The 25,112-nt window shown below is 38.6% G+C and overlaps 2 protein-coding genes across 9 annotated transcripts in view; both read left to right on the top strand.

The window, feature by feature from the left end:
- Positions 1-3,303, top strand: part of LOC136875534 (facilitated trehalose transporter Tret1) — a 58,753-nt gene extending 55,450 nt beyond the window's left edge. The window contains exon 6 of the mRNA XM_067149081.2: positions 2,019-3,303. Coding sequence (XP_067005182.2) covers positions 2,019-2,381 — 363 coding nt within the window. The 3' untranslated portion in view covers positions 2,382-3,303. The remainder of the gene's footprint in view (positions 1-2,018) is intronic.
- A 20,653-nt stretch (positions 3,304-23,956) lies between these two features.
- The window catches only part of LOC136875536 (uncharacterized), an 80,454-nt gene continuing 79,298 nt past the window's right edge, over positions 23,957-25,112 (top strand). For 5 of the 8 annotated variants that reach the window (XM_067149083.2, XM_068228335.1, XM_067149082.2 and 2 more), the window contains exon 1: positions 23,990-24,053. The gene's annotated coding sequence lies outside the window, so the exon portion shown is untranslated. Of the gene's footprint in view, positions 24,085-25,112 lie in introns of all 8 variants that reach the window. The other 3 variants (XR_010860463.2, XR_010860465.2, XR_010860464.2) reach the window with 2 other exon arrangements.

Here is a 25,112-nt window from a genome sequence, read left to right as displayed (position 1 = left end):
GGGGTTGTAGTAAGGATGTAAAGGAGAGGGAATATAAGTCTCTGGTAAGACCCCAACTAGAGTATGGTTCCAGTGTATGGGACCCTCACCAGGATTACCTGATTCAAGAACTGGAAAAAATCCAAAGAAAAGCAGCTCGATTTGTTCTGGGTGATTTCCGACAAAAGAGTAGCGTTACAAAAATGTTGCAATGTTTGGGTTGGGAATAATTGAGAGAAAGAAGAAGAGCTGCTCGACTAAGTGGTATGTTCCGAGCTGTCAGCGGAGAGATGGCGTGGATTGACATTAGTAGACGAATAAGTTTGAATGGCGTTTATAAAAGTAGGAAAGATCACAATATGAAGATAAAGTTGGAATTCAAGAGGACAAACTGGGGCAAATATTCATTTATAGGAAGGGGAGTTAGGGATTGGAATAACTTACCAAGGAAGATGTTCAATAAATTTCCAATTTCTTTGAAATCATTTAGGAAAAGGCTAGGAAAGTAACAGATAGGGAATCTGCCACCTGGGCGACTGCCCTAAATGCAGATCGGTATTGATTGATTGATTGATTGATTGATTGATTGATTGATTGATTGATTGATTGATTGATTGATTGATTGATTGATTGATTGATTGATTGATTGATTGATTGATTGAATGAAGTGTAAATTCTTTGTAGCAACATACATGATTCACATAAGATCAATAATACACAACACATTTAGGATAAGGCTACAAGATAAAAATATGTCAATGCTCGAACAGATAAAACGTGAGAAAACTAAATTAAATTTATACTCACCCTGTAGAAGATCTCGCGTTGCTGTTAGATTCAGTTTCCCATAACGAAGGAGATAATCCTACAAAGCGAATATACCACTCATTTCTAAGTCACTATCAGCATTGTCATCGTCTGTTGAGGTTTCACTCTCGCTTGACCCTAACAAGATAATAAAGTCTTCAACATAATCGTCTGTGAGACTTTCTTTCTCCCAAGCCTTAATCATCTCGGATTTCGTGTGTCTCAAAACGTTGTTCCAGTCCTCCGCACTTATACGGACTACGGCTTCGAAAATAAGTCTTTCAACTTCCGAAACTGTGAAGAGTCGGTTATTCTCAGCTACATAATCCTTCACTTGGGCCCAAATCAGTTCTATGGCGTTAAAATGGCAATGGTATAGTGGAAGGTGAACTACTTTATGCCCGTTCCTTCTGGCTATCCACAACACAAACTGGGCACTGGGGCTTGTTTTGTTTCAAGAGATACGAAAGATCCCCCGTCCCCATGTAATCGCGAACCGAAATATTGTGCTCCTTCAACCAGTTCAACTCATTCTTTCTAGCTACCATTGTTGGTGCTTTGTCAAGAATGACTCCCTAACATAACAAGCAATTTCCCGGGCCTGGCTCCTTAGTGGAGTACCGCGTCCGAAGGGCTTTCTTCTCTTGGGAGCTTCATCCTTAGACGTAGGCGACGACATGACAATATCAAATTCACACACGGGCCTAAAATTAGCCTACTATGTAACCACCGAACGAAATATTAAACTAAGCTACTATATAAAATAGATCATCTCTTACACACTATTCACTACAATATAACGCGCTATACTATTAAAAATACTAAACAATACATTTATAAACTCTACACTACGTAATATAAACGAACAACAACCTAGCACAAAGACAAACAAAGACCGCGAAAAGAACTGAACACAATACAACACACAGCTGATAGCACGTGGTTACAGTAAACAACAGATCGTCAACACTGCTAATCGGAACTGGAGTCTAACGCGCTCTATCGGAGCGATCGGCTGCCTATGATTGGCTGTTGATTAATTCATTTACCCTCCGCCAAAAGGCAGCGCTCAAACGTCAAGTCGAAACTCATAATAACTGAACTATAGATTCCGTTGCATAGCGTCTCCACAGCACTGTTGCCACTATTTAAGTTTCAACCACCGTATTAGCATAGATAATTTATACGCAATAACATACAGTAATAGTCCATGATGATATTTAATGTTGCAGATCGCTGGATCGATCGGGTTCCATACGCTACCATGGGCCATGTTGGGTGAAGTGTTTCCTTCACGAATACGAGGAATTGCTGCTGGATCCACGACCTGTGTGGCCTACATCTACAGCTTCGTAATGCTGAAAATTTATCCTAACTTGGTAGAAGGTTGCCGAGCTCTCAGCGAGCACAGTTCATCTGAAGGTCTCTTCTACTTCTTCGGTATAACTTCCGTCATTGCAGCAGTATTCGTATGGCTCTGGCTGCCTGAGACCCATGGCAAAACTCTGCAGCAAATTGAAATGGAGTTCGCGGGCATCGCGAATCCACCCGATATGGAAAAAGAGCAAGTGCAAAACCAGTCAGTGAAAATGTGACCATGACAACTCTGAATAACCTCTTGGTTATTTAAAGAGAGAGAGAGAGAGACATCGTATGTGCAGACAACCAGCGTCAATTGTCACGTGAAAACATTCGGATCTCCCGTAGCGCAGTCCGACATAGTGACTTAAATTGCATGAGGTGATTAGGACGAAAGTGTTCGGTTCCTTGGCTGAATGGTCGCCGAATTGACCTTCGGTTCACAGGTTCTTGGGTTCGATTCCAGCCGGGCAGAGATAATTATGGGGCTAGGTGTTCGTGCTCGTCTTAATGCACATATTCATTTCCATAGAAAACATCACTCTACCCGCCACCACGGAAACACGCAATAGTGAATACAGTCCTGTGCGTACTTAAAGTCTTTGTGTGCGTAGGGCTGATGTCAGGAAAGACATCCTGCCATAAAACTGAGCTTAGTTCACATTAGTACCGACCCCAAAGTCATGAGGAAAAGGTCAGGAAGAAGGTTACAGAAATACCAAATGATGAACACAGCAAACTCTTACTGGTATCACAGTAAAGTTCAGCGCCAGCTAGACAGGTTTCATGGATAGATGGGTGAGAGAAAACAAAAAGCTTAATAAAGTTTAATTTACTTTCCTCCTCTCATGAACTTAACACACGATCGACTTCTACACTCTCAATACCTGTACATCGTTCATCATCCTATAACTGCTTCTTTCAAGTTTCTGGTGTAAGGCTATGGAATTCCCTTCCAGTTAGTGTTAGGAAATGCACCTCTTTAGCCTTTTTTAAGCGGCTTTGCCAAGATTACCTAGTAAATATTTAACCAGCTTGTGTGAATGTCAGTATGAATGGAAAATGATAAGGATTTTCGATTATTTAATTATCATGTTTTCTGACGTTTATATTCATTATTATTATGTGGATTAGTGTAAAAGAGGGCTGTGAGGTCTATCTTCGCCACAAAATAAATAAATAAATAAATAAATAAATAAATAAATAAATAAATAAATACCAGTAGATAAATAAATAAATAAATAAATAAATAAATAAATAAATAAATAAATAAATATTAGCGCACGGTGCCAATATTAGCTACAATATTCATGATCCAAACGGATGCTCTTCCATGTCACGAACATTGAGTTCAGATAAAAGAGAACTCACGTGTCTCTGTGTACTTGAATATGTGACTTGTAACTACTTTATCTAATATATGTAACTGGGTTTAAAGAGCATAGAAGGAAAACACGTATTAACATTCTGAGGGCTGCCTAGCCGAGGCGATTAAAGTGCGTTCGGTTCACTTGGTAGGATATGGAGATTTTTTTGCTAATTGCTTTACGTCGCACCGACACAGATAGGTCTTATGGCGACTATGGGACAGGAGAGGCCTAGGAATAGGAAGGAAGCGGCCGTGGCCTTAATTAAGGTACAGCCCCAGCATTTGCCTCGTGTGTGAAAATGGGAAACCACGGAAAACCATCTTCAGGGCTGCCGACAGTGGGGAGGATATGGGTTTGATACCCCGTCAGGAAGTCGGAAAATTCATAAAACAGACTTCCACTTCTGAAGAGTACATGGTCCTGGGTTCACTCAACCTAAACCAGAAATGAGTACCCGGTTAATTCCAGGAGACACCGGGCGAATTGGCCCTGCAGCTGTGAGCTTGCATCCTGGAGATAGTGGGTACGAACCCCACTGTCGGCAGCCCTGAAGATGGTTTTCCGTGGTTTCCCATTTTCACACCAGGCAAATGCTGGGGCTGTACCTTAATTAAAGCCACGCAGCTTCCTTCCCACTCCTAGCCCTTCCCTCTCCTATCGTCGCCATAAGACCTATCTGTGTCGGTGCGACGTAAAACAAATTGGAAAAAATCCAGGAGAAAAAGACGCCTGGACAAAGAACTAACCTAAGTCCCGAGGTTACGAATAACGGAAGCCTTTACTTTCTATTCCTCCAAGGGCCTTGATGGTCTGCATAGATATGGCGTTGGTTTTGACATTCTATGTCAATGTCATTCTTTAATTTACGACTCTTCTCAGGCCGCCTTTTATTGTAATATGACTAAATGTACAGACAATTTCCGGGCTTTTTGTTTTCTTGTACTGCATCATAGTCAGCTAATTATGCAGCATGTATGTGACGCAAAACCCTATGAAGATAATAACATAATAATGACACGATGGGGTCATTTATGTCGGTTTGATAAAGCAAAATCACCGGGCGAGTTGGCCGTGCGGTTAGGGACGCGCAGCTGTGAGCTCGCATCCGGGAGATAGTGGGTTCGAACCCCACTGTCGGTAGCCCTGAAGGTGGTTTTCCGTAGTTTCCAATTTTCATTCCAGGAAAATGCTGGGTCTGGTCGCTTCCTTCCCATTCCTAGGCCTTTCCTATCCCATTGTCGCCATAAGACCTATCTGTGTCGGTGCGACGTAAAGCAAAATAACAACAAAAAAAGATAAAGCAAAATCAAATATTTTCTTACTTACATATCCATCCATATCAACAAATCTTGAAATCTTAGTGAAATACATCCGGTGATAGGGAATGGAATTGCACATTCTCAATTAAATCAACATGGTGCTATAGACGAATTAAAATGTTTAGATGAACTTTTGTCTCAATCATTTAATACAATAACTTGTTCAAAATCCTGTCCATATATCGTTGAAGGTATTTAAGTTCCACATTACATTCGAAGAGTATAGTCAATAAAGTGCATATATGAGGCTACAGCACGACACAATTTTCAACACAAGTGGTTAATCTTCCATATGTAGGTGTTACGCCGTGTTGCCAAACATTTACGGTGATGGCTCGATCTTAGAGCTTTGGATCATTGGAACAATACAAAATCAATTCGATGATTTGAATTGAAACGTCTCATAGTTAAATCAGGGTACAATGAAAACTACTAAGAAATTATTTGTATACAGTTTTTTGTTTAGCTGGTGAACTCGAGTGAGAAGTGAAATAATTAGAATTTTGTTACATAGGTAGAGTTTTACAAGAAGAATCTCATTTCGTGTATGCAGTACACGGGCATATTTGTGCCGACGTTTTTCAAACTTGTATTGTTACATCATCATTTACAGAGGTTTATTGAGCACTTCGTGGCTTACAGAGCTTTTATCTACCTGCCACATATAGGACTACATTCTAGTGATAAGATGATTAATTGCAATGAAGTTGCACTCATGTTACTCTTACTTTTAAAGTGCGTTTCCGGGACTAAAAGCCATACAACATTTCATTCTTTTCCGAGGCCTCGATTCTTTCCGTACAATGTTTACTGTTTGACCAAGTAGAAGAATAGAAATTACTGTTGCTAACTTTGTATTTAGACTATGAGTTAGCCACGTAAAATAAAATTTTGATATGTTCTTCATGTCTTTGTCACATATAACTTATCGTATTATGAGTATGGATGACAAGGGATGTGAGACTTTTTTTTCTCAGGCAGTTCAACGATTAATATAGACGCGAGAACATTGATTTTTAAATAAAATATAAATTACATTACACGCGAGATATTTTAAAATGCTGGACTTCTATCTTTATGACTCATTACCACTGTACAGCTCCACTAAAAATAGATCCATATTTCTGTATGTTTCTAATCCTCTTTTTACTGCTTGCCATTTCATGCCCACTCAATGTAGCTCTTGAAAACTTATTGCCACAGTACAAATGTTAATTACCGTACTTCAACACTGAGGTGTTATAAATATGGAAGTCTGTATGGTTTTGTAGTCTGATACAGATTTGCTAAATTTTACAAGTTGAAATTGAGTATATTTATATCTTACAGTGTATGATTGTTTTGATATCTGGTGTTTCGAAAACCAAAGAGGTATTTCTTAGTAGAATAAAAATACGTACTTAATGTCCTTTTTAATGGGCGGTATGCATTCTATTTTCTCTCATGTGAGGATCTTCTGTGATCTATTACTACATTTAATTTATGTAATGTAGACTGTGTGTATATATAATATGTTCACAACGCTATTAGTTATGAAGACAGAAAGATTTATGTAAATATATGTTTCTAATCAACAATTTTATAACAAAATCTCAGAAATGTAAACACTAACAGGCTTGACCAAAATAATATACAAGTATTAAAAAAAGGATAAGGGACTTCACTTCACACGAAAAATCTTCAGGAACTTAATCTCTTAATCCAAGAGTCGAAAGAACTCGTGAGGAATAAACAGCGAATTATGAAAACTATCTTACTTAGTATAATACAGACAAAATACTATCAAACCAACACCTGAAAGATTATGTGTTAAGTAGTCATGAATTATGTTTTATTTGGACATGTTAATGTTTAAATATATGAGGCTAATGAATGTCAATTTAAATCATGTTCAGAGTTATATTTCTTGGTGTAAGTTAGTTAAAGTGGTGATGTGCATAGAAAATTGAATTCTGCGATCAGATTTCACTAAAACCTTCATGCTGGTAAGACAGTCCGTGTACATTAAAAATAATGCTGTTGCAATTTAGACTATAAAATATAATACAAGTTTTGAGCCATGATTGCATGAGGCTGCTTTGTTGGAGAGTGCTGCTAGGAAAGGTAAAGCAGTAATTATCCCTCTTTCGATCAGCGGTAGAGTGCTTGCCTCTAAGATCGCGAGTTCAAATCCGGATGAGGTAGGGGATTTTTTGGAGGGCGAGAAAACCCATTTGACAATCCATGTCATACGATAGCGGCATGTAAAATATATCTGGAGACACATATGGTGTTTGCCGACAAAATTATTAAAACCTCAGTCTAAGTCACCCAACAGAGTGAGATCTGTTCTTCTACCATCTAGTAGAGCAAAAAAGAACGTTGAAATTTACATGCATGCAGCCTAGATGAAGTGAAATCAAAATACCTACAGGCAGTAGCTGAAGCCACATTATTATTATTATTATTATTATTATTATTATTATTATTACTATTATTAAATGTTCGTGTTATATTGATGATAGCCATTTTTCTTGTAAGCTCTTAGACGTGGTAGAGCCGACAACCTAGTTGTTTGATTCTTAAAATAACAATCATAATTCTACGAAGTCAATTGTTTCATCTTTGTAAAGTATTTGGAGTTTGATTAATTGAATATTGCACATAACAGACACATGCTTTTCCACTTCGGAATTTCTCACTATATGCTAAAGATATTTGGTCTGTCCCTAAAAATTGTTTATACTTAATTTTTCTTCATCCAGTTTGATTATACACTGGCGGAAAATTAAATCCCAACACCAAGAATACATTTGTTTACAGGAATGCAATTTAGGCTAAGCAATTGTCTAGGTAACATATTTATTTGAATAAAGCTTCCAGGTCACAGGTTCAAGTATGCACAACAAGACATGTGACACGGTACATTAATAACCATTGTTATTGCTGCGATTTTGAATGCAAGCATGCATGAATTGCGTCGTACAGTGTTGTATGCAGGGTGCGAAATCGCGGGGGGGGGGGGGGTGATGGAGGGAAATACCCCCACTGACGATTTTACCTCAAAGGTTCCCCCCACACTAAAAATGCCTGGGGGGATTCTTTCATTATAAAATAATGAGGAAAATGTAGAACACGTATAATTTATTACTGAAATGAGTAATTTTTACTGTGCATATGTTAAAACATCAGCAATAATTCAAATGTCTGCGAGATCTTGAGCAATAAACAACGCAGCAATGGCAACTCCGCTCCTGCAGCCTATTACTCTGGCAAGTCAATTTGAAATCGGGGCAATGTAAATTACTTGAAGCTCTCCTCCCTTGCCATTGCTCTAAGTAGCTCGAGCTTACACCACTCCTGTACTTCTTGCAGAGGGTGTGTTTCCAATAGGACAATGTTCTCTTACGGTGTGTACAAACTAACCATTTTTTCTCAGTCAGCACATAGCCCTAGTAGAGGAAGGTTCCAATAAAAAGCAATAAATCAGGATAAATCGCACCACGTATGGCCTTTTCGTAAGAAAGGGACAGTCTCTCATAAACTTCTCAGCGGATTGGAATAACTTTCTAATGTTTACCATTCTTGTTATAACAACAGAATTCAAACAATAAGATCTAAAATTTACATTATTCTGAGGCACGGGGTAATTACTTGTAGGGGAATTTTGTACCCCCTACCCCGCAGGATGCTGCCTGAAATAAACACTAGCATTTAAGCCCTATGTTCCTTCTCCCCCCTCACCTTTTCTTACTAATTTCGCACCCTGGTTGTATGCCATTTTGTGCGATGGAATTCCACGCCTGTTGCACTTGGTCAGTCAAATCAGCTGGTGCTGGATGACGCCGGCTTTGTTGTCTCATAATATCCCATATGTGCTCAATGAGCGAGAGGTCTGGTGATCTCGCAGGCCAAAGCAACTGGGTGATACTCTGTAGAACACGCTGGGTCACGGCAGCGGTATGAGGACAAGCGTTATTTTGTTGGAATACATCCCCTTGAATACTGCGAATGAATGGCTGTACAACCGGTTCAATCACTAGTCTGACGTACAAATAATGACGAGAGTGTTCCTGCTGTCAAAGGAAATCACTCGCTCTGATATTAACGTCACAGGCAGCTTGGTTCCTAGCGCTCATTTGCCTCCTTAATTCTAACCTTCGGCCATCACTGTTACCAAGACAGAAACGGCTGTTATCTGAGAACCCAACAGATCTCCATCCCACCCTCCAATAAGCTCTAGGTTGACATCACTGAGGTCGCTGTTGGCAGTGATTCGGAATGAATGACATGAATGCTACAGGACGTCTGGCTCGGAGCTGTCCCTCAAGTACAGTTGTTGCAGTTCGCTGTGTCGCTCTGGTGCAAATTGAAGTTCTAATGACTGCTGCAGATTCAGTAAGGTCCACCACAGCGAATTTGGCGGTCTTCCCTCTCCGTAGTGGCCCGTGAGTGACATGACACCGGTTTTCATGAGACAGTGCCTTCCCGTGATCATTGTTGTCAACAGCGATGCACTCCAGATACATCACTGCAATATCGTCCGGCTCCATGGCTAAATGGTTAGCGTGCTGGCCTTTGGTCACAGGGGTCTCGGGTTCGGTTCCCGGCAGGGTTGGGAATTTTAACCATAATTGTTTAATTCCATGACACGGGGACTGGGTGTACGTGCCGTCTTCATCATCATTCATCCTCATCATGATGCGCAGGTCGCCTATGGGAGTCAAATCAAGAGACCTGCACTAGGCCCCTCCGGAGGCCACACGCCATTATTATTATTATTAATTATTATTATTATTTATATTGCAATATCGGGGAAAGAACTTCCACCTTCTTGTAGCCCTATTGCACGACCTCGTTCAAGTTCAGTAAGATGCTGATACTGTCTCCTTCGTATCTCTGAAGGCATGTTTGAATCACATCTACCTCAGTGTCAACACCGGACGATGGCTACCGATCACGAAGTTTGTTTGTTTGTTTGTTTGTTTGTTTGTTTGTTTGCTGAACATAACAGGCTCACGCCCAAATACATGTTCCCATAAATCCATACTAGCGTAAGCAAGCTACCTAGTGCCTAAAACTCAACAGAATATAATAAAGGATGGCCCCTGCTTAACTCTTAATACAATAATCTTTCTTAACTCCACATACTATACAAAAGGAAAAGGGAAATAGTACACGCAAATAAAAAGACAAATAAACAGAAAATGAACAAAACAAAATAATAATAATAATAATAATAATAATAATAATAATAATAATAATAATAACAATAATAATCAAACGAAAGGAAACACGGTACTCCCCGGACATGCCATGAGGTCCATGGGATACACCGGAAACGTGACCACCAAAGTGAGGTCACCACAGTAGTCATCCTCAGCTCCTGTATGTCTCCTCTGGATATTCATATTGTATCGTTCACAAAGTGTACAGTGCGTATTTAAAGCAAACTTGCTTTGCAAGGTCATATTGGCGCTACTGGCACCACTCTTCGTAGACTACCGTACAAATTTCAATAGACGTCATCTTTCAGATGTGCAAACATGCTTCTGTTTATCTAGAACAAATCAGTTTCCGCCAGTGTAGATTCGAACAATATAAAATAAACATCGTATCTCAGTTTATTTTCGATTGCTGATTTACTATGGTAAAGATGAAGGGACAATCTATCTGCATCACTCTTTGTGACTAGGTCCATTCATACAGCTATATAAATTTAATTCTGAACATGGTATGCTATAAGAAAAGTTCCTAACATAAGAATATTGTACATACAATTGTATCAGGATACTGAATATTTTGAGACAAATAAATGATGAAGAAATTCTTTGAAACACTGTTCATTTTATTGTATTACATATAAGAATATTTTGATTTGTTACGCGTGTTCATACAGTTCACGAATACGGAGGATCAGAAGAAAAGCTATGGAAAGTAAAATAAGAAATTCACTATCAAATTGAAGGGTTCAGTATTCGAAGGGTACTAACGGATCTTTTCGTAAGTTTACAGGTGAGCAAAAGGAAAGTTTGTAAAATCTGTATTTTGTGACGCAATCTGTTTCAGACTTTATATTTTATCTTAGAAGGACATTTATATATTGTATTGAACTATGCTACTGGTTTTATTTTAAGGCATTCTATTATTATTTGTGGAAATATAAATAATATTCTGCCACTATAGCATTATACAGACACTAACTGTATCAGATAGGAAAATTATCACAGTTTGTAAAAGTTTGGGCATTTTCTCTTTCCATATGGTTCATAAAGTCTTTGTAGTACACTGTACTGCTAATAAAAACTATTACTGGTCTCTAGCGCTTAACGCCTCAATTTTCCATTGAATCACTGTCTTCTGTTTGGTCTTCGCCTGTTATTGTGCACTCCTCATTCTTCGTGTTTTCCTGTTCTGCAAATACATCATTCCAGTTTCTTGTTCGCTGGCACAAATTCCATTTGTATTTTAAGATTTTTTATTTTACCTGTAACTGGCCTTTTATATTTACGACCAAGCGCTGGGAGGATGCGATGTCGTCCAGTCTTACGAATGTTGAAAGTAGTGTACTATTCCACTGTAAGTGTATCTACACTGAACCAGAAAAGGGTCGTAATATTCAATACTAAACTCTGTCAGTTGCCTCATCTTCAAGTCTTTAGAAGCTACTGGCCTGCTGAACATGTTCGAAGAGAATATTATGTCAGGTGAACATCATCTTCATTATTCATAGGAAGCACAATGAAAGGTTTCTCAAGTCAAGCAGTCTCCACCAAATGTATCCAATCTTTAGGAGTATATATTTCAATAAAGTGTGTCCTCTTCATTTCTTCTGTGGCAGAATTCTCTGTCACATGGAAGGAATGCCTGTCCATTCACCAGGAATCTATGCCATGTTTTGCTACCGAATCGACGTTGATCTCAGTGACACAATGAAAACGGTTTTCATTTTTTCCAGTAGGCCTATATCCATTACTCCACAATATCAACTCTTTCACAGGAAGAATCTTCATTTTCTGCAGTTCGTTCAAGATTTTCAGAATGGCAGATCCTGCTTCGCAAGAACTACACTTAGCTTGATCTTCAACCCACATCATCATGAATGAATCATCAGTAGAGCACACATGCACACATTCCTTACATAACCACACTGCCTCTGATAAAATGTCCGAGAGTGATTTAGATATGGCACATAGATATGGCTGCATATCAAATGTGAGAACTTCAAGAGACAAACTTTGATCCTTGGATTTCTTTATATCTGCACGCAAATGTGCGTTACCTCCTTCAGCTTTCCGCAATGCATTTCCCTTTGGGTCAGCAGTCTTGTTCTCTGTATTTCTTTTTAAGTTTGGGTCATAGCCCCCTAAATCTAGCTGTGAGCAAAGAAAATGAAATTAACAGTTATGCAGTCACAATACGATGAAAACATGGTAAATATGAACATGTAGGTATGTGAAATTTATTTTTTCCAAATTTTATAAAAATTCAACAGATATAGGTATAATGTATAGCCTTCATTTATTTCTATTATCTAAGCTTTTGTATTTTAATAAACATTTTATTAACACTTGAAACTACAAATTGGTGTTATATACAGGGTGGATAGGAAGTAGTGACTCACTGTTGTTACATTAAAATTTTACAAGATAAATTTGAAAATGACGATGGTAGTGAAGATGAAATGATCAATCAATCAATCAATCAATCAATCAATCAATCAATCAATCAATACTGATTTGCATTTAGGGCACTTGCCCAGGTGGCAGATTCCCTACCTGTTGTTTTCCTAGCCTTTTCTTAAATGATTGCAAAGAAATTGGAAATTTATTGAACATCTCCCTTGGGAAGTTATTCCAATACCTAACTCCCCTTCCTAAAAACTAATATTTGCCCCAATTTGTCCTCTTGATTTCCAGCTTTATCTTCATATTGTCATCTTTCCCACTTTTAAAGACACCACTCAAACTTATTCGTCTACTGATGTCACTCCACACCATCTCTCCACTAACAGCTTGGAACACACCACTTACAAGTAACTATTCTCATCTTAGAACCCGCATTGAAGATCAATTATGACGTAAAAATGCAATGGTTTATTACAAACCACCTATTCAATACATAATTATCTTAGTTAGGATTACATCCTTGCTAAATTGTTGTACATTGTAGGCCTACATGTTTCGCTCTTTTTCTGAGCATCATCCGCCACTATATTTCCTCTAGGTTGATTAAGATCTTGACCTTAAACTTTTGATTAATTTATGCTACTTTATAATCATATGGCCGGCCCCCTGGTGTAGGGGTAGTGTGCCTGCCTCTTACCCGGAGACCACGGGTTCGATTCCCGGCCAGGTCAAGGATTTTTACCTGGACCTGAGAGCTGGTTCGAAGTCCACTTGGCCTACGTGATTAGAATTCGGGAGCTATCTGACGGTGAGATAGCGGCCCCGGTCTAGAAAGTCAAGAATAACGGCCAAGAGGATTTTTCGTGCTGACCACACGACATCTCGTAATCTGCAAGCCTTCGAGCTGAGCAGTGGTCGCTTGGTAAGCTAAGGCCCTTCAAGGGCTGTAATGTCATGGGGTTTTTACAAACATATGCTATTTTACTAAATTCTTGGACAATCTTAATTATTCACAATATTCATGTATGTATCTTAGCTATGGTTTTGAAAACTTTACTGTTACCGGTACGTACATATTCAACTGAATCGATTATAGTCTTTCCCTTTTTTATTTTTCTGATTATTCCTAAATCTCTTTCTGTAATTGTGAAACGGTGTCCAGTTTCTTGCATGTGAACACCCATTGCAGAATGTTTATTATGCCTTGCTGCATTAAGATATTCTAGGTATCTAGTAAGGAAACTTCGGCCAGTTTGGCCAACGTACGAAAATTCGCATTCAGCACAAGTGATTCTGTAGATTCCCGATCCTTGATATTGGTTATTGTTCGAATTTCACTTATTAAAATTGACAAACATATTAAGGTTTGTGTTTTGGGTTTTAAAGGCAATATTGGTTTCCCGTTTTCTTATAGGATTAGTGACTTGGTATACGGCTGGATTAGTAAAAGTAAATGTTGAAAACTTGAATTTTTTGGTTTTTTCCGGGATGAGATTAGTATCCATTTTCAGTTTCACCTTATTGATGATCTTATTACCATTTCTGTTTTATAACCATTGATAGAAGCTAGGTCCTTTATAAAATTGAGTTCCTTCCTTAAACTGTTGTTTGTAAGATGAATTTTTAGGGCTCTGTAAACCAAACTGAAAAAAGTAGCTTGTTTGTGAGATTTAGGGTGGAGTGATTCATTTTTAATTGTTACAGGGAAATACGTCGGTTTTCTATAGATTTGAAAATCAAATTATATTGATGTCCAGAAAATTTATTGAGTTATTGTTTTCCTCCTCTTTAGTGAATTTTGTGTTACGGTCGAGATTATTTAAGAAGTCCATAATTTTCTCACTGTTATTTTGTTTACTGTCTATTATGACAAAGGTGTCGTCCACGTATCTTAGTCATAAACATAGCCCTTTTATGTTTGTCAATATTTTGTTATGTTCCAAATGGTTCATATAAATGTTAGTTAATATGCCTGATGCGGGGTCTCCCATTCCTAAATACATCTGATGGTATATTTTTCTGTTGAATGCGAAATAAGTGTTGTTTGAAACGAATTTTAATAAGTTAATAAAATCTTCTATTTCGAACTTGCTTAATTTGCTTTGTTTGGCTAGATTAAGTCTGATGATATCAACAGTTTCATTGATCGGTATGCTTGGGTACATATTAAATATGTTAAACGAACACGTCCTATAGTTTGGTTGTAAGCAGAATTTATAAAGTTTGTCACGAAATTCTATTGAATTACTGATTATGGATTCATTATTAAACTTATATACTTTTTTCAGGACTTGATGTATGACTTTAGATGTTTTATACGTAGGACTATTCATACGGTTGATTATAGGCCAGAGCCTTGGCCGTTGGTTACTTTGGGTTCATGTTTATCATTTTTTGGTATTCCAGTTCATTAAAAGGAAAAGTGGAATTTTTAAGTAATTTCTTTAAGTTCCGCTGACTCCTGAGTATTGGATCTTTCTGTATTGCCAAGTAGACTCTAAGTGAAAAAAATTCTTCTACTTTATTAACATAGTCTTGTTTATTTAATAGGACGGTGGTTTCACTTGTGTCTGCTTTAGTTACTACTAGCTGATGTACCCGTGCTTCGCTACGGGATTCTCAGAAAGACTGACTAACTGAAATTCCATAGGTCATTACAAAAACGTAAGTATGAATGTAGCGATTAAAAGCAATGCTATCATATAAAATACTCGATCAAATGGAAAGCCGTACGTTTTATCACTTTTAACGAACAGTGCTGCGGTTAGATTGCGGTGCCAATCTAATAGTCCAAACTTCCAGAGCTGGGATGACCAGGCCGCAGATTGCCATGAACACTCATCTGCCATTATTCCGCTAAATATGCACACTGTTCATTCCAATCAGTGCCTCAGAGTAGGGATTGAAAAGCCCGAATGCTATGATGATGCATTGTGTTACGTACCAGTAGTATCAGAAAATTTATAAACCAGGGGAATGGCATGCTAAAGAAGAAAGTTACCTAACTCCCCAGCTACTTCCCATCAATATTCAGGCAGACTGTTACACTCTGTACGACTGGGCGAGTTGACCGTGTGGTTAGCGGTGCGCAGCTGTGAGCTTGTATCCGAGAGATAGTAGATTCGAACCCCATTGTCGGCAACGCTGAAGATGGTATTGTGTGGTTTCCCACTTTCACACCAGTCACACCTGTACCTTAATTAAGGCCTAAGGCACTCCTAGCCCTTTCCTATCCCATCGTCGCCATAAAACCTATCTATGTCGGTGCGACGTAAATCAAATAAAAAAATACTCTGTACGCAGCAGTAATCCTATCTACCGGAGATGAGGGCCAACAGAAGACACAAAGCACATCACGACAAACAATGGTCAATGTAATGTTATTGTTGATCAATGTTATGAGCTTTCTATATTGTAGGCCTTCACATTTAGCTTTCTTTCGACTCTGTGATTTGTAAAATATTTTATGCCTTAAACTGTAGTTTCTTATTCTCCGACTCTAGTTCCTTATTTTCATTAAATACTGTTTACCCATTTTCTCGTAACTCGGCGCTGATATGGGCTTAGTAACAAAAATCCAAATTCATTAATATCTTTGTGATCATGGCCAGTACGGTAACAATGTATAAGACATGAATAATAGGAAATTTAATACTATATAACCTTAGTTATGTAGCATTCATCGATTACACCTCTAATAAGAAATATTTGAGAATTACATTTTAGGCCTTCCCCTAAACTACCATTTCACTCAGCGTGAATAAAATAATTTACAACCTAGACTATAGCGACTTATATTCTGACTTTGCATACCGATTTTCATCAAGATAGGACTACTAATAACAACAATATTTGAAATTAAATTTTAGACCTTCCCCTAAACTACCATTTTTCTCAGTGTGAATACAATTATTGGTAGCCTAGATTGTAGCAACTTATTCCCCAACTTTACATACCCATTTTCTTTAAAATACGACCACTAATAACATAAATAGTTGAGAATTCAATTTTAGGCCTTCCCCTAAACTACCATTTCACTCAGCGTGAATAAAATGATTTATAGCCTAGATTGTAGAGGCTCATCCCCCGACTTCACATACCGATTTTCATTAGACCACTAATAACATAAATAGTTGAGAATTCAATTTTAGCCTTCCCCTAAACTACCATTTCACTCAGCGTGAGTAAAATGATTTGTAGCCTAGATTGTAGAGGCTCATCCCCCGACTTCACATACCGATTTTCATTAAATTCTCTTCAACCGTTTTCTCGTGATGCGTGTACATACATACATACATACAGACAGACAGAAATTACGGAAAAGTAAAAAGTGCATTTTCTTGTTACTATGGACGTGACCGATACAGAAATACCATTTTTTTCAGATTCTGAGCAATGTACAGATAAAACTCTTATTTTATATATATAGATTACGTTATTTTCATTAATTTTTGTCCTTAATTCTTTGATTTGCTTTGTGAGAATGGGATTATAATTATTATTTGTTTCTCCTGCTAAAATTAGGAGTTTCTTTTTAATTTCAAATCTAGTATCATTTTGCAAATCTAAAGGTAATTTCCCTATATTTGACTCTACTTCTGCTTTTGTAGTGATCACATCTTCTATTTGATGTTGATTAGTCCAATTGAATTTTGAACCTTTATGGAGTAGGCTCATTTCACTTTCAGTAAATTTAGTATCTGACAAGTCTACAGTAGTGGGGATATTTGTTAGATCTGAAGTAGAATTCCTTACTCTTTTGTTACGATCCCTAGGTTTTATATTATTCTCCCTTAAATGTGTAATTTTATACATACATACATACATTATCATTATAGACTGTTATGCCTTTCAGCGTTCAGTCTGCAAGCCTCTGAGAATTTACTAAATGTCGCCACAATCCTCGATTTGCAACTAGTGTCGTGGCCTCATTTAGTTCTATACCTCTTTTCTTTAAATCGTTAGAAACAGAGTCTAACCATCGTCGTCTTGGTCTCCCTCTACTTCTCTTAACCTCCATAACAGAGTCCATTATTCTCCTAGGTAACCTATCCTCCTCCATTCGCCTCACATGACCCCACCACCGAAGCCGGTTTATGCGTACAGCTTCATCCATCGAGTTCATTCCTAAATTAGCCTTTATCTACTCATTCAGAGTTCCCTCCTGCCATTGTTCCCACCTGTTTGTACCAGCAATCATTCTTGCTACTTTCATGTCTGTTACTTCTAACTTATGAATAAGATATCCTGAGTCCACCCAGCTTTCGCTCCCATAAAGCAAAGTTGGTCTGAAAACAGACCGATGTAAAGATAGTTTCGTCTGGGAGCCGACTTCCTTCTTACAGAATACTGCTGATCGCAACTGCGAGCTCACTGCATTAGCTTTACTACGCCTTGATTCAATCTCACTTACTATATTACCATCCTGGGAAAACACACAACCTAAATACTTGAAATTATCGACCTGTTCTAGCTGTGTATCACCAATCTGACATTCAATTCTGTTGGATTTCTTACCTACTGACATCAATTTTGTCTTCGAGAGGCTAATTTTCATACCATACTCATTGCACCTATTTTCAAGTTCCAAGATGTTAGACTGCAGGCTTTCGGCACAGTCTGCCATTAAGACCAAGTCGTCAGCATAGGCCAGGCTGCTTACTACATTTCCACCTAACTGAATCCCTCCCTGCCATTTTATACCTTTCAGCATATGATCCATGTAAACTACAAACAGCAAAGGTGAAAGATTACAGCCTTGTCTAACTCCTGTAAGTATCCTGAACCAAGAACTCATTCTACCATCAATTCTCACTGAAGCCCAATTGTCAACATAAATGCCTTTGATTGATTTTAATAATCTACCTTTAATTCCATAGTCCCCCAGTATAGCGAACATCTTTTCCCTCGGTACCCTGTCATATGCTTTCTCTAGATCTACGAAACATAAACACAACTGCCTATTCCTCTCGTAGCATTTTTCAATTACCTGGCGCATACTGAAAATCTGATCCTGACAGCCTCTCTGTGGTCTGAAACCACACTGGTTTTCATCCAACTTCCTCTCAACGACTGATCGCACCCTCCCTTCCAAGATGCCTGTGAATACTTTGCCTGGTATACTAATCAATGAGATACCTCGATAGTTGTCGCAATCCTTCCTGTTCCCTTGCTTATAGATAGGTGCAATTACTGCTTTTGTCCAATCTGAAGGTACCTTACCAACACTCCACGCTAATTTGACTACTCTATGAAGCCATTTCATCCCTGCCTTCCCACTATACTTCACCATTTCAGGTCTAATTTCATCTATTCCTGCTGCCTTATGACAATGGAGTTTATTTACTATCCTTTCCACTTCCTCAAGCATAATTTCACCAACATCATTTTCCTCCTCTCCATGAGCTTGACTGTTTGCAACACCACCATGATGATTTCCTTTTACATTGAGAAGATGTTCAAAATATTCCCTCCACCTCTCCAGTAATTCCCTGGGATCTGTTATGAGTTCACCTGAATTACTCAAAACACTGTTCATTTCCTTTTTCCCTCCCTTCCTAAGATTCTTTATTACTGTCCAGAAAGGCTTCCCTGCTGCTTGACCTAGCCTTTCCAGGTTATTACCAAAATCTTCCCATGACTTCTTTTTGGATTCAACACTATTTGTTTCGCTCTGTTTCTTTCATCTACGTACAAATCCCTGTCTGCCTCGGCCCTTGTTTGGAGCCATTTCTGATAAGCCTTCTTTTTACGTTTACAGGCTGCTCTCACTTCATCATTCCACCAAGATGTTCGCCTTTTCCCATCTTTACACACAGTTGTTCCTAGGCATTCCCTTGCTGTTTCTACTACAGCATCCCTGTATGCCACCCATTCACTTTCTATATCCTGAACCTGCTTACTGTCTACTGTTCGAAACTTCTCACTAATCATATCCATGTACTTCTGTCTAATTTCCTCGTCCTGGAGATTTTCTACCCTTACTCGTTTGCAGACAGATTTCACTTTCTCTACCCTAGGCCTAGAGATACTTAGTTCACTACAGATCAGATAATGGTCTGTATCATCGAAAAATCCCCGAAAAACTCGTACATTCCTAAAACATTTCCTGAATTCAAAGTCTGTTAAGATATAGTCTATTATGGATCTGGTACCCCTAGCCTCCCATGTGTAGCGGTGAATAGCCTTATGCTTGAAGAATGTATTCATAACAGCTAAACCCATAATAGCACAGAAGTCCAGCAAACGCTTCCCATTCCCATTAGCTTCCATATCTTCCCGACATTTACCAATCACCCTTTCGTATCCTTCAGTTCTATTCCCAACTCTCGCATTGAAATCGCCCATTAGCACTATTCTATCCTTGCTGTTGACCCTGACCACGATGTCACTCAATGCTTCATAAAACTTGTCAACTTCATCCTCATCTGCATCCTCACATGGTGAATACACTGACACAATTCTTGTCCTAATTCCTCCCACTGACAAATCTACCCACATCATTCGCTCACTTACGTGCCTAACAGAAACTATGTTGCGTGCAATGGTATTCCTGATAAAGAACCCTACCCCAGACTCTGCCCTTCCCTTTCTAACACTCGTCAAGTACACTTTATAATCTCCTATCGCTTCCTCCTTATCTCCCCTTACCCGAATATCACTTACTCCTAGCACATCCAGATGCATCCTCTTTGCTGACTCAGCAAGTTCTACCTTCTTTCTTCCATAAGCCCATTAATATTGATAGCTCCCCATCGAATTCCATTTCGTTCGCCAAGTTGTTTCCAAGGAGTCCCTCGCCTGTCAAATGGGAGTGGGACTCCATTACTCCCATAGGTCCGAGGCTTGCTTAAAGTGTTCTGAGCTCGGTAAATTCACGAAGCAGGATGCTGCCCTACTTGCACATAGTCCAAGTGAGGATCTCTCCTCTAACGGGTTATGGACCACCGGTGAATTGTGTAGTCCTAGCCGCCTGAGCACAAGGAGGGCCACGACTCAGAATATGTCCGAGATGCCCACTCCCATTCCATAGCAACTGGTATCCCGACTCTCAGGACCACTTACTAGGCCACTCAGCCGTTGCCCATGGTTCACGAACTAGGACGTGACTACAGTAACCCACAAACATGAACCATGTGTAATTTTATTTTCTAGAGTTTTTTGTTTCCTATCCAAAATATCTACAAGCTTCTCTCTTGCAAACTGTTGGATAGAATACCATTCTAATGGGAATAAAAGCTGTGAAATTTCTAAGTGTATGCGATATAATGTAACTGTAAATTCAAAAATGATTATTTCTATAATGCGTCTTAATCTCATGTTTAGCCAGATCTCATTCACCTTTTTTGTGAGTTTATTACTTTTGGTATAGATAAGTTGCGTCTTTGTACTGATTTAAAAAACTTAGGTACCGTACTAATTTGTATTTCAGACATTCCTTTAAAAACCACGTGTCCTTGGAAATCTTACTGATTTTAACCTTGAGATTAATAAATCTATCCTTAATATTAACATTAGCCTGGGTGGCCATTGTATTTTTACATCATAATTGTTCGTCAATACGGGTTCTAAGTTGAGAATATTTACTTGTAATGTAATGGCTCTTCGGAGGTTCTTGTACCTTCCTTTTTTTGTCTTCAGTTTATTCTCACTAGTGCCGGTAGTAAGTATGGTTTGAATTTCAATATTACTAGAACCTAGCGCTCATGTGCTACATTCCGAACTCATATCGGTGCCCCTGCTAGAAGGTGCAACTGCTAAGGGAACAACATAGGGTTTCTTGCCGATTATTTCATGGAACTGGTCGCAGTGTTCAAGATGCGCCTGATTATGAAGACTTCATATGGTCACATTTCATATTATATCTCTTTTTCAGATTTTTTAATTTGAATTCGCATTGTTTCGGGGATTAACTGCGCCGATTTTTTCCTGTACTACTTCATTTCTAACACTGGATGAAGGTCCCACATTATTATAACCATCGATCAGTTGTAATACGGCACTGTGCGACCATCGAATGTTCCCATCTTTAGTTTCTTCTCTCCCTTCAGGCAAGGAGATAGTATCCCCATTTTCGCCTAAAACAAAACAAATTACTATGTGATAAGTTCAATTTTATCTAATCTAGTATTAATTAATGTCTTAATGGCAATAATTATTTCCATGATGTTCACATACATCCTTGGACTTGCATGCACGTATCATCCTCTGCATTTAGCAGGCATCGCCCTTCCTTATCGATGATTAAAAAATAATTTGTGCTTAAATCCATTAATTTATGCTTAACATTGCTTCCTCTGGCTGGGAGCACCACTATAAACAGGACCACGTGTTTCCCTAATGTAAACAAACCATAGTGCGCATAACCTACGCCCATCTACACAGAGTAAAAAGAGCTAACTCTGAGTTCACTCCTTACTTTAGACTGGCAATGAGCAGTAGGATTCTGAAGCCGGAAGCGTACGGTCGCCGCCATCTTACGTCACTACACTATCCCCATTCATGTATTAATGTAAAATAATAGCCAAAACGGGAACATTGGTAAGGAGATAATTAAAATAATTAAAACACATCGAAATAATAACAATAAAGTGATTAATTAGACCTATTATCGGTAGTTCATTTATATTACTGTAAAAAACATTGGTATGTCAATTTACAAATGCTTCAAAGTCGCCATCCTCTTAAGACCGATCTATAGTCAGATCTGTTTCCACTCAACTTTCTTTCAGCATGATTCGCACGTGTTTTCAAGAACAGTGGTGGAATTATGCTAATAAAGCGATAAACATGCGTGGACATTGGATTTAGATTTAAGGCATGTGAGCTTAGCCTTGAAAACAAATTTTGTTTCATACAAATGAGCTGTGGCTTCATTAGGTATGTTCCCTTTTATGCCTGAGCTGAAACCATTACATGTATTCTCTCTAAAATACATCTCAGTAAGTTTTGACACATGGTCGACATCTTTCGTAGCAACATAGAGATTACCGGCACCCCTGTTCTTCAAAGAAACGAATGGATAAGGATTTTCATTTTGTACAGCTGCTTTCCTTACAAGTATCACATTGTAGAGAATTGACTAACATCTTTACCACAAATCCTAAGAAATATTCAACAATATTCTGTGATAATAAAACCTGTTGGTTTATGCAAGCTTACTAATCCTTCCACTAAAATTTTAACAGTTATTTTGACATCCTTACAACATATCCTTATAGAATAGAAGAGACCAAGGCCATCATTATTTAATTACTAATATAACCGAAAGAAAAACTCAATCTATAAGCAAGTGTTGCAGTAATATTATTATTTCATCCATTTAGGAAGGCCCGACTTGTGCCGGTAACATAATGAGCTGACTCGGCCTATGATTATGAAGCTTAACAGCTATCTACAAATATTTAGGAAGACTCGGCTTGTGTCGGAAACATAATGGGCTGACTCGGCCTAAGCAAGGAGTCCCCGTATTGATTATGAAACTATACAGGTATCTACAAATATTTACAACATATTATTATTATTATTTTTATTATTATTATTATTCCGCACTCCATCGCAAGGGGGCTAACGCCAACAAATATACATCGGAAGGAAGTTATCTCTGTCTCCTACATAATTAGGCATCTTTAATAGTAAATTTAATGTCCGACTCTTTGGCTGAATGGTCAGTGTTGAGTCTCAGTTCAGAGCATCCCGGGTTCGATTCCCGACCGGGTTTAGGATTTAAATCGCGCCTGATTAATTTTACTGGCTCGGGGAATGGGTATTTTTGTTTGTCCCAACACGTTCCTCTTCATATTCACACAACATACTGCATTACCAACCACCACAAAAACACGCAATAGTGATTACATCCCTCCATACTGGGTTGCGTCAGGAAGGGCATCTGGCCGTAAAACTGGGCCATATCCACATGTGCGATACAGTTCTAACCCGCGACGACACAAGAGTGGGGAAAACGGCAGGGGGGAGTAGTAAATTTAATAGCATTAATAAGTAGATAACAAGTGTACATGAGCACATGTACGGTAAGCTACTTACAGGTGTATTGAAACTCCTGTGCCTTCGTTCTTATTTCTTTGCGAATAGGAAAAACTACACCCAAACGCTACGCAGTTATTCACCATTCTACCTCACAGTAGTTTGCCTAAAATAAAAGTGAAATGTGCAGAAAAACAACGTAAGCCCAAACTGCACAATAACACATATGTTTACAGTGAATCTGCAGTGATGTAATATGGCGGTGGCCGCAAGTTTCCGGCTTCACTAGCACCAATGCTATGAGGTACAGGGCAGCCAGTCTAATTACTATATTTTATGAACGCCTCACAGAGTAAACTCTGCTGGATAATTTTGTTTTATGAACGAGAAGAGTTAACTCTGAGCAGCAGAGTTATATTTTACGAATGCAACCTGTGGTATTTGTTGCTATTGAGAGTTGTAGAGAAGTTCGATCATTTCTGTAGGGATTTTACTTCCGAGGTTGGCTTACTGTTGGCTACGCTGATATTTTCCTGATGCCGCTATGGTGTTTTGTTCTGGCTGAAAGAGGGATTGTTTATGTTTATGTAGTGATGAGATAAATATAGGAACTGACTAAAATATACGGTGTTAGTAGTTTATATTGTTCTTTGTTAATAGGTGTGTACAATACGGTATAGTTATTGTGTCTCATTCATAGAATCAAAGCGGATTTTGTTTATTCAGTTTTCTGAAAGTTTGCATGTTTTGTTTGAGTAGGCCTACTTAGGATGGGACATCAGTTACCTGCGAAGATTTGTATCATTTGACAGCTTTGCAAGAGAAAAAGCTTCATAGGCTATGGCAGATGATGATAAGTTGTAAAAAAATGTAATTTTATCAAAGTTACCTACAAATGTTAGGTTATGTTAAATTAGAGGACTGATACATTACCATTGATCCATCGATGGATGAGTCCCTGATTTCTTTCAAACCTGTATGGCGTGATTGCCACTTCTTGACTAATGTTTTTCTGTTTCCAATTAATTGCCCTTGTATTAAAGGCGGCCACACACGCTACGTTTTGCTTGACGATTTGCATGCGCAAGCCAAAGTCGCAGTGTAAAGCTGAACGTGTGTGTTAGTAAGTCGTGCGATTTAGTAGGCTTGCGCAGTCTTGGGCATGGCATGACAGAAGTTTGGATCTGCTTGAAATTTTCCCGCGTGTACTGCACGTAACTCAATAACATATATGTTTACAGTGAAGTTTTTTTTGTTGCTATTTTGCTTTTACGTCGCACCGACACAAATATGTCTCATGGCGACGATGGGATGGGAAGGAAGCGGCCGTGGCCTTAATTAAGGTACAGCCCCAGCATTTGCCTGGTGTGAAAATGGGAAACCTCGGAAAACCATCTTTAGAGCTGCCGACAGTGGGGTTCGAACCCACTATCTCCCGATTACTGGATACTGGCCGCACTTAAGTGACTGCAGCTATCCAGCTCGGTCCGTGCAAGTTGTAGCGTGTGTGGTGACCGATTGCGTTCAGTTTCCACTTGAGTTAAAACTGCGTACGGAAATGTGTGATATACGTGTGTTACCGCGTACATTCTTATCTGAATTCATTGATATCTACAGACAAAATACTTGTCTGTGGAAAATTAAATCAAAGGAATATTCAGATCGGAATAAGAAATATGTTGCTTATG

The sequence above is a fragment of the Anabrus simplex genome, chromosome 6, assembly GCF_040414725.1.
Source record: "Anabrus simplex isolate iqAnaSimp1 chromosome 6, ASM4041472v1, whole genome shotgun sequence".
Classification (NCBI taxonomy): Eukaryota; Metazoa; Arthropoda; class Insecta; order Orthoptera; family Tettigoniidae; genus Anabrus; species Anabrus simplex.
Note: the sequence above shows the minus strand (reverse complement) of the source record. Positions and strands in the feature narration are given on the sequence as shown.